The sequence below is a fragment of the Budorcas taxicolor genome, chromosome 14 (genome assembly GCF_023091745.1).
Source record: "Budorcas taxicolor isolate Tak-1 chromosome 14, Takin1.1, whole genome shotgun sequence".
NCBI lineage: Eukaryota > Metazoa > Chordata > Mammalia > Artiodactyla > Bovidae > Budorcas > Budorcas taxicolor.
In genome coordinates this window covers 46,712,447-46,726,832 of record NC_068923.1, presented here as the reverse complement: position 1 = coordinate 46,726,832, position 14,386 = coordinate 46,712,447, and the positions used below count along the sequence as shown (strand labels likewise).

General features: G+C 40.3%; 1 protein-coding gene across 2 annotated transcripts in view; it reads right to left on the bottom strand.

The window, feature by feature from the left end:
• SULF1 (sulfatase 1) overlaps window positions 1-9,308 on the bottom strand; it is a 92,961-nt gene extending 83,653 nt beyond the window's left edge. For both annotated transcript variants that reach the window (XM_052651433.1, XM_052651432.1), the window contains exons 1-2: window positions 9,262-9,308; window positions 8,723-8,952 (exon numbers count right to left, since the gene is read on the bottom strand). In XM_052651433.1, coding sequence (XP_052507393.1) covers window positions 8,723-8,894 — 172 coding nt within the window. In that variant the 5' untranslated portion in view covers window positions 8,895-8,952; window positions 9,262-9,308. The remainder of the gene's footprint in view (window positions 1-8,722; window positions 8,953-9,261) is intronic.
• Window positions 9,309-14,386: the final 5,078 nt, after the last annotated feature.

Here is a 14,386-nt window from a genome sequence, read left to right as displayed (position 1 = left end):
GGCTGCCGTCTATGGGATCGCACAGAGTTGGACACGACTGAAGTGACTTAGCAGCAGCAGCAGCAGCAGCAAACTTTATAACAAAGACTTGCCTTTCCTGATTCAAATATCTTAGCAATTGATATTTGAAATTTTGCAATATTTTGTACTACCAAACATTAAACTTTTCATTGAGGCTGTTCATCATGTCCATCAACTCACAAAACTAGAAATTTGATAATAAATTTTGCCATCATCATTCATTAAGGAAGTCCCAGGTATGTGGTATTCATACACACCTGTATGAATAGGAGACACACCTAGGTGTGAATTACAACTGTTTATGGTTTGATGAGTGATAACGACCAGCAAACACAGCTCTTATCAAACATATAGGGTTGTTTTTAGATGCCATTGTTTTATGATGGGGTAGAGTCAATGCTTGAAATATATAAATGGCCTGTACTAAGCACATCCTTATGCCAACAATTAAGTATGGAAATTTAAACAGTGATATTTCTCATACTAAAAATGGCTTTATTGGTCTATTGAAAATTTGAATTCTGAAAGCATTAGAAAAAAAATAACATGATCGAACAGCACACCTTTTTCTATTAAACTATGGAATTGATAGGAAAAAAACCCACAAAAAAACAGATGTTTCAGCTAAAAACAAGTTGGGGGGGGAAAACAAGTTGGGCAAAGAAGGGACTAAGAAGCAGATAATAAATCTGTCTGGAATGTTTCCAGGTCACTAGGACTCATTATTTTTTCCCCTAAAGAGCTAAAGGCCATTAAAAGTGGAGACTAGCTTTTTAGGGGAATGGAAGTAAAAATGCCTACAGGGCTAGACAGTGAAGGCGGGCAAGTGAAGCCAGCCAAGTACAAGAAAAATCACAATGCTTTGGTTTTTCCAAACACAGAATTTTCCCCTGATGATAAAAAACAGCAGTGTGGACATGATGGCAAAGACAGGTGCTTCTTGGTCTAGGTGTTGGGGAGCAGTGGAGACCCTGAGGGCCTGGGGTGGATAGGCCCCACCCAACAGGTCAGCTTTGACCGCTCTTCAAGCATTGTTTTTTAAAATTTTAGCTGTCCTGGGTCTTCGTTGCTGTGCACAGGCTTTCTCTAGTTGGGCTGAACAGGGGCTACTCTCTTTTTTAAACTGTTTCTTTTGTATTGGGTATAGCTGATTAACAAACAATATTGTGATAGTTGCAGGTGAACAGTGAAGGGACTCAGCCATCAGTTCAGTTTGGTTCAGTCGTGCAGTCGTGTCCGACTCTTTGTGACCCCATGAATCGCAGCATGCTAGGCCTCCCTGTCCATCACCAACTCCCGGAGTTCACTCAGATTCACGTCCATCGAGTCCGTGATGCCATCCAGCCATCTCATCCTCTGTCGTCCCCTTCTCCTCCTGCCCCCAATCCCTCCTAGCATCAGAGTCTTTTCCAATGAGTCAACTCTTCGCATGAGGTGCCCAAAGTACTGGAGTTTCAGCTTTAGCATCATTCCTTCCAAAGAAATCCCAGGGCTGATCTCCTTCAGAATGGACTGGTTGGATCTCCTGGCAGTCCAAGGGACTCTCAAGAGTCTTCTCCAACACCACAGTTCAAAAGCATCAATTCTTCGGCACTCTGCCTTCTTCACAGTCCAACTCTCACATCCATCCATGAACACTGGAAAAACCATAGCCTTGACTAGACAGACCGTTGTTGGCAAAGTAATGTCTCTGCTTTTCAATATACTGTCTAGGTTGGTCATAACTTTTCTTCCAAGGAGTAAGCATCTTTTAATTTCATGACTGCAATCACCATCTGCAGTGATTTTGAAGCCCCCCAAAATAAAGTCTGATACTCTTTCCCCATCTATTTCCCATGAAGTGATGGGACCAGATGCCATGATCTTCGTTTTCTGAATGTTGCGCTTTAGGCCAACTTTTTCACTCTCCACTTTCACTTTCATCAAGAGGCTTTGTAGTTCCTCTTCACTTTCTGCCATAAGGGTGGTGTCATCTGCATATCTGAGGTTATTGATATTTCTCCTGGAAATCTTGATTCCAGCTTGTGTTTCTTCCAGTCCAGTGTTTCTCGTGATGTACTCTGCATAGAAGTTAAATAAGCAGGGTGACAATATACAGCCTTGACGTACTCCTTTTCCTATTTGGAACCAGTCTGTTGTTCCATGTCCAGTTCTAACTGTTGCTTCCTGACCTGCACACAGATTTCTCAAGAGGCAGGTCAGGTGGTCTGGTATTCCCATCTCTTTCAGAATTTTCCACAGTTTATTGTGATCCACACAGTCAAAGGCTTTCGCATAGTCAATAAAGCAGAAATAGATGTTTCTCTGGAACTCTCTTGCTTTTTCCATGATCCAGTGGATGCTGGCAAGTTGATCTCTGGTTCCTCTGCCTTTTCCATAGTGAAGTAGCTCAGTCATGTCCGACTCTTTGCGACTCCATGGACTGTAGCCTACCAGGCTCCTCTGTCCATGGGATTTTCCAGGCAAGAGTGCTTGAGTGGATTGCCATTTCCTTCTCCAGGGGGTCTTCCCAACCCAGAAATCAAACCTGGGTCTCCCGCATTGCAGGCAGACTCTTTACCGTCTGAGCCACCAGGGAAGTTTTTTCCATACATAAACATAAATCTATTCTCTTCCAAACTCCCCTCCCATCTAGGCTGCCATATAACATTGAGCAGAGTTCCATGTGCCATATACAGTAGGTCCTTGTTGGCTATCCACTCCAGATATAGCAGTGTGTACAGGTCAGTTCCAAACCCCATAACCATCTCTTGTCCACATCCTTTCCCTGCCTGGGGGCAACTCTGTGTTGCGATTCATTGCAGTGGCTTCTCTTGTTGCAGAGCATGGGCTCTAGGCATGTGGGCTCAGTTGCCCCTTGTCATATGGGATCTTCCCAGACCAGGGATTGAATCCATGTCCCCTGTACTGGCTGGCAGATTCTGTAACCACTGGATGACCAGCGAATTCCCCCCTTAAGAATTTAACTGAAGGCTGCCTCATGGAAATGTAAAGTTTTTAAGAAAAGTCCTTCCCATGGCTGCCTCACGGGGATGTAAGGTTTTCAATGACTTTTCAAGAAAAGTCAGAATCTGGATTTTTTCCCCCCTAGTATATAAAAATCACTTGATTTTTTAAATGCTGCCTTGATTTTGATAAGCATGCTGTTTTGATAAGCAAAACCCATCTGTGGAATAGCTCTGGACTGTAGATCCCATTTGTGACCTCTGCTTTAGACAAAGTGTTTCCATGCATTTAAGATTTCTTAATTTTACTTATGATATAAGTAGATCATAAGTCAGCTATCCTAAGATGTTAGCACCAGGCAAATTTCCTAAGAATTTAAGAAATGCCACATTGAACCAGATCAATGGTCTAATCAGCTCACTATTTTGCTTTTCAGAGTGGTACTCAGGGACCATTTGGGAAAGATTTATTCTTTTTTTTTTTTTTTTTGGATGTAGACCATTTTTAAAGTCTTCATTGAAGTTGTTACAACATTGCTTCTGTTTTATGTTTTGGCCTTTTGGCCATGAAGCATGTGGAAATCTATCTTAGCTCCTTGACTAGGATCGAAACTGCATCCCCTGCTCCGCTGCACTGGAAGGTGAAAGTCTTAACCACTGAACCACCAGGAAAGTCTCATTTGGGAAAGGCTTAGAGCTTAATCTCGTTGACTGTGGTCTCAGAAACTTAGGGGAGTACCACAAGCATTTTTGATTTTCTTCTTTTTGACTTGTAAAATATTTAAAGAGAGGGAAAAATAGAATAAATACTGTGTCTTTAGCTTTTTAAAAACTTAACATTTGCTCATAGTTGCTTGAGATATATTTTTATTTTTTTCAGATAGGTTTTTAAAATTTCATAATAAAACATGGATACTGCTGATGTTCTTGGTTACCATTCCTTTCCTGGATGATAGCCATCATCCCAAACTCTTTTAATCATGTCCATTTGTATTTTTTAGCTTAAAAAATAAAACCATAATTTGAAAAGATACATGCACTCCAATATCCATAGCAGCACTGTTTACAGTAGCCAAGATATGGAGGAAGGAACCTAAATGTCCATTGACAGATGAATGTATAAAGAGATAGGGTGTATATATATAAATACCCCATGTATATATATGATGGAATGTTACTCAGCCATAGAAAAGAATGAAATAATGCCATTTGCAGCAATATGGATGGATCTAGAGATTGTCATTCTAAGTGATATAAACCAGAGACTAATATATGATACTGCTTATATGTGGAACCTAAAAAAAAAAAATGATACACATGAACTTATATACAAAACTCATAGACATAGGAAACAAACTTATGGTTATCAAAGGGGAAAGCTGGGGGGGACAAATTAGGTGTTTGGGATTGACATACACACACTAGTATATGTAAAATAGATAATGAACAAGGACCTTACTGTATAGCATAGGAAACTATACTGGACATTTTGTAATAACTTATAAGGGAAAAGAATCTGAAAAAAAAATAGATATTTTTGTACGTATAACTCACTTTGCTGTATGCCTGAAATGAACAGAACACTGTAAATCAACTATACTTCAGTGTTGTTTTTTTTTTAAGATATAAATCTTCCACCCATTAGCTTTGCCTAAAAGCCTGAACTATTTACAGATAGAGGCATAACCTGAAAACCACTTCCCAAGTAGTGGAAAAAGCAAATCCAGAAGCATGGGGACCATTGGTTAAATTACTTAATCTTTCCATGGACTAAGTTTTCTTTTGGGATAATGATCTTTGAACTTACCCACCCAACTTGGATGGAATGACAATAAAATGCAATAATGAGAATAAATGATCTTGGGAAAAGATAAAGTGTTATTCACATATCAGGTGCTAGCACTTTTATTAATAAATTCCTTCTGTGCCTCACCCCCTTCACAAAGTACTAGTTTATTTTATTTGTCCCCAAAGTTAAGGGAGTGTCCCTCATTCCTACTGAATAAGAGCTTTTCGTCCCAGCTTGATTTCATAAACTTGGATTACCATCCTTCTTAGTCTTGTCTTTTCAGACAAAAAGATAGAATTGTTTCATTTTTAATTTCTCAAAAGTATTCGATTACAATTTTTGGAATTGTTTTCCTAAGCCTTTTCTAAGTCTGATATCCTTCTGGAGGCACAGAAGCCAAAATGCTTGCAGTATTACAGGAGCAAAAATTTTGCTTTTTTAGGCTAAGGTTTGTTCAATATTTGGCAAACAAAATCACATGTAAGCAAAAAAACAAAACAAATCAAACCATATCAAAACCACAGTGACAGAATATCTCACACCCATTAAGATGGTTATTATCAAAAATTCAGCAAATAACAAATGTTGGCAAGAATGTGGAGAAACTGGAACCCTTATGCACTGCTGGTGGGAATGGATAAATGGTGCTGTTGCTATGAAAACAGTACTGTGGTTCCTCAAAAAATTAAAAATAGAATTATCTAATGATCCAGTAATTCTGTTTCTGGGTATATACCCCAAAGAATTGAAAGCAGAGTCTCAAAGAGATATTAATACACCTATGTTCATAGTAGCATTATTCACAATAATAGAAAAGCAGAAGCAACACTAATGTCTAACAAGAGATCAATGGATAAACAAAGGGTGGATATACATATAATGGAATATTATTTAACCTTCAAAAGGAAGGAAATTCTGAGACATGTTATAACATAGGTAAACAGTGAACAAGGACTTTATGCTAAGTAAAATAAAATGAAAGTGAAAGTGAAGTCACTCAGTTGTGTCTGACTATTTGCAATCCCATGGACTATAGCCTACCAGGTTCCTTTCCATGGGATTTTCCAGGCAAGAATATTGGAGTGAAATAAGCCAGTCACAAAAAAACAAGTACTGTATGAAACTGTATGATTCCACATATATGAAATACTCAGAGCAGTCAAATTCATAGAGACAGAAAGTAGAACAGCGAATGCCAAGAGCTGGGAGCTAGTCAGTTACTGTTTAATGGATATAGAGCTTTAATTTTATATGATGAAAAGAGTTTTTGGAGATTTGCAAATGTGAATGTACTTAACACAAACTTAAAAATGGTTTAAGATGATTAAAAAAAAAAAATAACAATACCCAAACCCAAAGTTAACTAAAGACTAGAGCAGAAAATTTCAGAGATTATGAGGGCATTACAATCAGCCAGATAAAAGTCTCCATGAAACTGTACGCACCACCCAGAACATAATTTTTCTGCTGAGAAAGGTGGCTGGTCTTCTCTAAATGTTTACCCATTGTTCACTCTAGTTCATCATCAACTTGCTCTGTCAATGGGATAATAAGACCCATCTTGTCATTATCTCAGAACCTAGGATATTATCATACATTTACAGGTTATTTTAGGAAGGGCTCAATACATATTTGTTGAAGGATGGACTGATGGAAGGAATCATGGTTACATGTGTAGCTGTGGAGATTCGGACCTAATACAGGTCCTGGGTTCACCATTTCCTAGCTCATCAGAGCCTATGCAAATCTTCTAAGCCTCATTTGTCTTAAGCACAATCTGAATAGAGTAGTAGTAACTACTACATAGAGTGACGGTGAAAATTAAATGAGTGAATGCTTAGCCTGGTGTCTGGGAGGAAAATCAAGGAAAGAAGTAAAGACAAACGTGTAAGAAACAGTTGGCCGCCAACTCCTCACCATTATATTCATGTGCTTCCACTAGAAGACAGTATTTGGTAATTGCTTAATAAATATTTGGCTTCTCTGGTGGTTCAGTAATAAAGAATCCTCCTGCCAATGCAGAAAATGGCAGAATATGTGAGTTTGAACCCTGGGTTGGGAAGATCCCCTGGAGAAGGAATGGCAACCCATTCCAGTATTCTTGTCTCTAGAATTTCATGAATAGAGGAACCTGGTGGGCTACAGTCCATGGGTCACAAAGTGTCAGACACGGCTGAGGGATTAATGTACACACACACACCCTATCCTTTAGTTGCTCTCAATCAAGTGGAAGAGACAGGTATGGAAACACATGGTGGATTAAGGGTCCTGCTGGAGGCAGGTCTGAGGTGGTACAAAGTTCCATCCACCGTGCTGGAAGGCAGGATGGTTTTGGTGAAGGTACTGAACTGGGTCATGAAAAATAGGTAGGGTTTCTCTAGGTGGAGAAAGGTGGAAAGAGCAGAGGGGATGAGATGTGTAAAGGCATGAAATATAGGTGAGGGAGACGAAACCACTAGACAGTTTCAAACAACTAGCTGTTTCCATGAAGCACAGAGCAAAATTGGGGGAAAGGAAAATAGTCTTAGTGAGACAGGTAGGGGGCAGATGCCCAGAGCTCATCAGCCTACAGAGAGGAGGTTTTTAATCCTCTTGGCAAGGAACATCTTAGAGGGTTTTAGCAGCACAAACCCAATCAGATACTTGCATGAAATGAAGAATAGGCAGGAGGGGCCAAGACTAGAAGGGGCAGGTACCGTCAGGTGATCAACCAGTTAGGAAAAACTAGGAGAGCAGAGAATGGCTTCAGCGAAAGGAATGGGTTATGAGAAATGTTAAGGAAGGTGAATTCAAATGTCTTCACTTTACTTATGCTATAGGTGAATGAAAACTTAAACCACCAGCCACATACACACTAAAGTCACACCTCCAAGATTTTTCATTTTGACATGTTGCCTAAAAATCCATGGTCGTGTTTAAACAATTAAGTGAGAGGCAACAGACTGCAAATCACATCCAGCAATTATTACCTCCACTGGCTTTTACTGCTTTTGTTTCTAGCTGAATCCAAAGAGTTAACTTTGTTGAGATTCCATAGTTTGGTTTCAAACTGGAAAACAAAGTCCCCATCCCTGTGGATCAACTTCCAGTCTACAGGGGTTTAATCCTCAAGGAACCTAGCCAGGAGCTCTGGAAAGAAGCCCAAGGTATTCTGCCAGCATGAAGGGCAAGACTAGAGATGGTCAAGTTCAGTGTGATAGCTTGAGAGCAAGGAATTTGGTTCAAGAATGGAAAGGAGTGCTGGTGACAACTTGTAAGGGCAAACTTTTCATCTGTCTTAGGTACCATAGAAGAACTTGATCCTAAGCTTATGGGCAAGACCATAGTGCTGGGCCATGAAAGCAGATGAAAGGGTGAGAAACCCAACCAGAAGATTTAGAAGCTAAGCTGAAATACTGGATGTTGGCAGGCTTTCCAAGCACTCCAGAATTAACCCAGGTGAGTGAATTCTTCTGAAAAGCATCCTGTCTAAGGTGGGTAGCAGTGATCTGCAGCAGCAGAAGATAGGCATCACATAACAATTACAAGCTGTGAATAAAGGATTCACCTTAATAATACTGACAATTGGAAATTCTTTGTGTATCTACCTTTCTTCATATGCACTGCAGAGAATTAACAGTCATACTCTCATGTTCTTTGAAACAACTTTGCTCAAATATTTTAAAAAGCTCTTGACCAAGAGTTTCCAAGGTGCACGATCCAATCCTTGACTTTTATAGTTTTGTTTCCTCTCACCACCCCTATTCTCGTACACACCCGCCACCCCACACTGCTTCAAAAACTTAAGACCAAAAAAGTCATGTCGAAACACAAACCAGATGCTTTACCATCAATGCAAGTACATTTTACAAACTAGGTTTTGGTTAAGCATCAAACCCCTGAATGTTTTCAGACTGTTACTGATAACAGGAGGTCAGTCAATCATTTGAGCAAAAGGGACGAACAAGTGAAAAAGCCAATGTCTCACCCAGCTCCACGTCTTGATCATCGGTGAGCACAAGAATGATGTTGGGTCGTATGTTTTTTCTCTCCTGCTGTATCCGTCCTCTGAATCTTGGGGACCTGATGCTGGAACTGAGGCTCCCCAGCAGCTGCGTGCCCAGGACAGCCAAAACCAGAGTACAGCAAGAATACTTCATTGTGCTTGCTCCAATGTCGCAAAACTGAGAAAATGTCTGTCTCCTGATTCCTGCAGGTCTGGGCAGTCAGAGAAAGGGGAGAGGGAAAGATGAAAATGAAATCCAAACCCCGGACACGGTTGCAGAAAAAGGACTACAACTCGGTGAGAACTGGCACATAAACTGGCAGAGAAAGGGCTGCCTGTGAGTCAGAAGCAGCAAACCCTCCCAGCGTAGGGTTGTGTTTTTTTTTAAGCGCTTGATTATTTTGCAAATTCACTTTTGTCCTTTATTCTCATTCCAACTTTTCCAATTTCAAAATTCATTGCCAAAATAGAATTTCCAGCACAGAGCTTGGATGTAAAAGCTTTCTGACAAGAGCTAATACCTGGAATTAGGTATCCCGGTTGAAGAATCAATTGCTGTAGTCAGAAGTGTTCAGGACATCTGCAGAGGGGGTCCTGGAATGGGGAGAAAAAAAATACAAAGGAAACGTCAATCAGAGATTCTGATACAGATTTTTGGTCTGAAACAGTCTCTTGAAACAGCATAAATATATATGTGTGTGTATATACATTATTCACCATATATTTTACAGTATTTATATTAATTATATTTATGTATAGATACAATATACAATGTATATTATAATATATATACATACACATATATAATTTAAAATCTGTACTCCAAAAGGAAGAAACAGAAGGAAACAACATTCAGAACTGCTTAACACATGACTTGAATAATATCTTCATTGCATAATCATAAACACAGTGATCTGGATATCACCCCTGCTCATGTTTCAATAGCATTAATACTTTAAACATCCGCAAAGAAAACGGACGACTGATGAGGAAGAGCCAGCAGTGCCCGTGAAACCACAGTGCTCTGGAGTGTTTGCCTCTGGGAAGCGTTAACTCACCTGCATGCGGTACTGAGTACTCATCAAGCAGAACGAAACGCAAAGCTGTCATTTGTCATCTGCATGATGTCACTCACTACCCAGGAGAGTTCTTTCTGCTGACAAAGACTTCAGAGTAACTGGCTGAGAGGGCAACCTTCCCCAGCCTCTGGAGAGCTCCTAACTGTCCTCCATCAATCACCAGGGGAAGAGGTGCTTCCTCCGGGCTGGGCTTGTCCCTCGGTCCAGCCTGCATCCCCAGTGCATCAGTGCCGAAGGGGACAGAGCCCTCCTCTGACTGTCAGCGCCAGCCTCACTACTGTCCAGACCCGGGGCAGTGCTGCCAGCACCGAGGTTTGGCTTTGCCGCAGCAGATCTCAACCTGCAAAGCAAAATGATTGATGGGCTCTGAGGCTGGAGGTGACTCTTTCACCTTAAAAAAATAATAAAATCTGGAGGGGAGCATTGCAAAATCTTTGTAAGTCTGCACAGGAGGAGACTTCAGAAAGGGTTGGAAAAATGCCCCTTTCACTTTAGAACACTAACCTGCTGGACGCTGTTCTTTAGGACTTCTGAAAGATAGCAAAGGGCTCATTAAAAAAACAAAAAAAGCACCTTTCTCTTGAATGTCACGAGGGAGCATCTGTATGGGAATTTCAACTGCCCTATTAATTAGATAGCAGCTGGTTCCAGCACCCACCCTCTCCCCACACTTCTGAGGGTCTGTATTTTGATCCTCAACAGTCAAATGACATTAGATAAATACAAATCACAAATGAAGTGTGAGGAACCAGAATAAAAGGAACTCTGTTGCTCACTTCCATGTCTTAAATTCTGGAGGGTGACATGAGGCAGTGAAAGAAGAAAGAAGGGTATACTGTTTCCCCCTGCCATACACATTATTGTGTTTTACACAAACACACACGCCCCCATTATTTTAAACTTTATGAGCTGTTTTGTAAACAGTTCTAATGCTTTTGACTCTGCAGCCTGTAATTATTCCTTGGGAGGGGAGGAGAGAGGGAGACAGAAAGAGAGACAGAGAGAGAGAGAAAGACTCAGTAAGAAGTAGGCTTTAAAACAAAAATCCAGTGTCTGCAGCAAGGCAGTCCTGACCACATTATCTGCAGAGTAACCAGCTAACCACCTCCGATTGATCCTGTGGCTTGAGAAAGTCAATATGCACAGTTTGGCGTGTGGGTTTTTTCTTGTTTTCTGTTTGGTAACAACTCGGGGTTATTTCAGTGATTGCGGAGCCTGCTGAACACTGAAAGCACGCAATTGTTCTGCCCTGACTGGTGGGTTTCTGAGCATTTGGTTCAAATCATGAGAAAACTGATAGGAGCATGAAAGGATAGGAAAGTGAAAGAAATGAGTGGAACAATGGCTCTCTCCCATGGAGCATGCATCAGTCTAAAGAGTTAAACACAGAAATTTCTTAGAGGGTTGGTTCTTGAGGTAACAGAACTTTGCCCACCTCTCAAAGCCATGTATGAAGAGATAGTCAACAGGGTTTCTTGCATCACCGATCATTTAAACCAGCCTCTGCAGACAATGGTGACCCCCAAAATACAGCCAGACTCACACTGTATCGAGTGTGCGTGGTGCTTGGTTTAAATAATCAGTCACACACGTGACTTGACAATTAAGATGCTGATAACATTCCTTGGAACCCAATCCATGTTCTGGGTTATTCTTTTCTTTATCTTATTTACTTTATTTCCTCTTTTAGGAAAAAGAAAATTAGCCTTAATGGCACCCTGTATAAACTACATTGAAAATCATTTCCTAACAAAGAAAAGAGACAGCAGAGAAGATGCGAGCTTTACCTCTAAAGTGTCTTGCCTTGCCTTTCTGGAGAGTTAAAAGGTGCGAAAGAGACCTACATTTTTTGTTTTGCTTTTTTTTTTCTGCCACAGTTTATTATTGATTCAGGGGATTCATATGTAAAAGCCGAGAAGCCGAGTGGTAAAGAAAACGGAACTTTCAGACAAGTCTGTTCAGCAGGAGCGCTCCCTTGACTAAAACACACAAAACACAGCACTCTGAAAAAAAAAAAATGTGTACACAGACAATTCTTTATTCAAAAATGACCTTTTAGAACCTCTCACTGCCTGGTTTCTACCTCCAGAAGGAAAAAAAGTGAAGAGGAAGAAGAAAAAACTGACAGACAAAACGCAGACCTGGACAAAGGAGACAAGGATGCGATGTTTGAACTGGATACTTGGTGGCGGACGACAAGTGTCCTTAGAGACTAACAATTTGTCTTGAGAAATAGTTGAAAATGGGAGAAATGTCAAAAGAGGTTTTTCTCACACATGTAAAGTGAACTTGAGGAACGGTGCTGTATTCATGAAGTGAGACCAGAACACAAACTGCTTTTTCTTTAGGATCTAAAATGAAAACACCAACTATCACTATGGCCAATTGATGCGGAAAGTTTGCAGCATCTTGTTTGGGGCAGTCTAGCCAACTATAAACGTGACACACTTTCAAGTCACATATAAAAGAAAGAAAAGACTGGGAAGCCTTCAAGCCAGCTGGATAGCAAGTCTAGTTCACATATGCTTATCTAGCAAAGCCCCACATTAAAACAAAGCCCTCATTGCCCTCATGGGTTTAAGGGGGTCTCTGTCATCAACAAAGCCCCCCTTTGTCTAGACAGCTGGGGTGGGGTGGGATGGTGGTAATATGCTTGTCCACAGCCCTGGTTGTCAAGGTGTAATCTAGGCTTTGGGGGACCCTGAGATCCTCACAGATGGAATCCAAAAGACCAGAACTATTTTTTTTTTTTAGTAAGACTGGGTCTTTATCTTATGTTTATTTTTAATTATTATTTTTGGCTGTGCTGGCACATGGGGGCTTCTCTAGTTGCAGTGTGTAGGGTTCTCTTGTTGCAGAGCCTGGGCTCTCCATTTGCCATAGTGAGATCAGCAATCCGTGCCATGGGGAATCTTAGTTTCTTGAGCAGGGATGGGACCCACACCCCCTGCATTGGAAGGCAGACTCTCAACCACTGGACTACCAGGGATGTCCCAGACCCGAGCTATTTTGATAAGAATGCCAACACTTCATCTCTTCTTTTTACTTTGTTGACATTTGCACTGATGGTCTAACAGCAATGGTTGATACAACTGCTTTAGCACAAATGCAGGGAGCATCACATATAGTTTTTAAAAAAAGCCAGTTTCACTCAAGATGAAGCTGTAAAATGATTAATTTGTTTAAGCCCTGAGTGTTGAATACACATAGGCCTCCCAGGTAGCTCAGTGGTAAAGAATCTCCCTGCCAGTGCAGGAGACGTGAATTCGATCCTCGGGTGGGTACAATCCTCTGGAGAAGGGCATGGCAACCCACTCCAGTATTCTTGCCTGGAGAATCCCATGGACAGAGGAGCCTGGCAGGTTGTAGTCCACGGGGTCTCAAAGAGTTGGACACAACTGAACAACTGAGCATGTCCCTGCGTGCTCGAATTCATGTCTTTTACATTTTCTGTTTTATCAGAGAAAAGGGACACATAAAACATACACACTGTGTATGGAGGTGTGATGCCTGTCGAGGGAAACCACTTGTGTGGCTAAGTTGTAAGGTGAACTGGATCCATCTTCTTTCTGTTTTTACTCAAACACTATTTTTACTTGATAGAATTATTTGAACTCGGATTTTTGGAAGGCATTTCTTCAAGTCGTGAATGAACCAAGACTCACTTCAAGGAAAACAACTGACAGTATTTGTCACATTTGTTGCTAATGACAGAAATTTAGTTTTCAAGTCAAAAGCAAAATTTTGGAAAACTTTTATCTGCTACTGTGAGCTTGGCAGCTTCTCAATAGGTAAAACTTTTCTGATGACATTGATGTCGATATTAACAAACGTTGTTTTGTGATATAAAATGAAATATGTCAACATTTAGACTATTAGTATAAATCGGTGAACCAATACTTCCGAAATGACCAAATGCAATGTTACAAAATTATACAGAAGTTAAAAAATGCTCACTCAAAGTGCAAAATGACCACTGAATCTTAATATAAGAAAGTATTAAAAGCTCATTCATGTGGTTTCATATTTCTTATGACAACTGATCTATAGGAATCACTACTTGTCAAGTTTTGGTATAGTATCAAAGAAGATCTAAAAGTATCTGAAAAAGCTTTTGAAATAATTCTCCATTTCCAACTATTTACCCATGGGAGGTTGAATTTTATTCCCATACCTCACCCAAAACAATACATTTCAACAGATTGAATGCAGAAACAGATATAAAAATCCAGTTCTCTTTTATTCAGATAAACATCAGATTTGCAAAAATGTGAAGCATGCCATTTTAACCACCAATATTCTTTTGTTTGCAAAATAGTTATTTTTCATAAAATATATCATTTAACATATATACATATTATTTTTAATTAATAAATATTTTTAAAAATTCTCATTTTGAATTTTTATGTATCAATAGCTAAAATCCCCATAAAGTGAAAGCCACTCAGTCATGTCTGACCCTTGCAGCCCCATGGACTATATAGTCCATGGGATTCTCCAGGCCAGAATACTGGAGTGGGTAGCTGTTCTCTTCTCCAGGGGATCTTCCCAACCCAGGGATCGAACT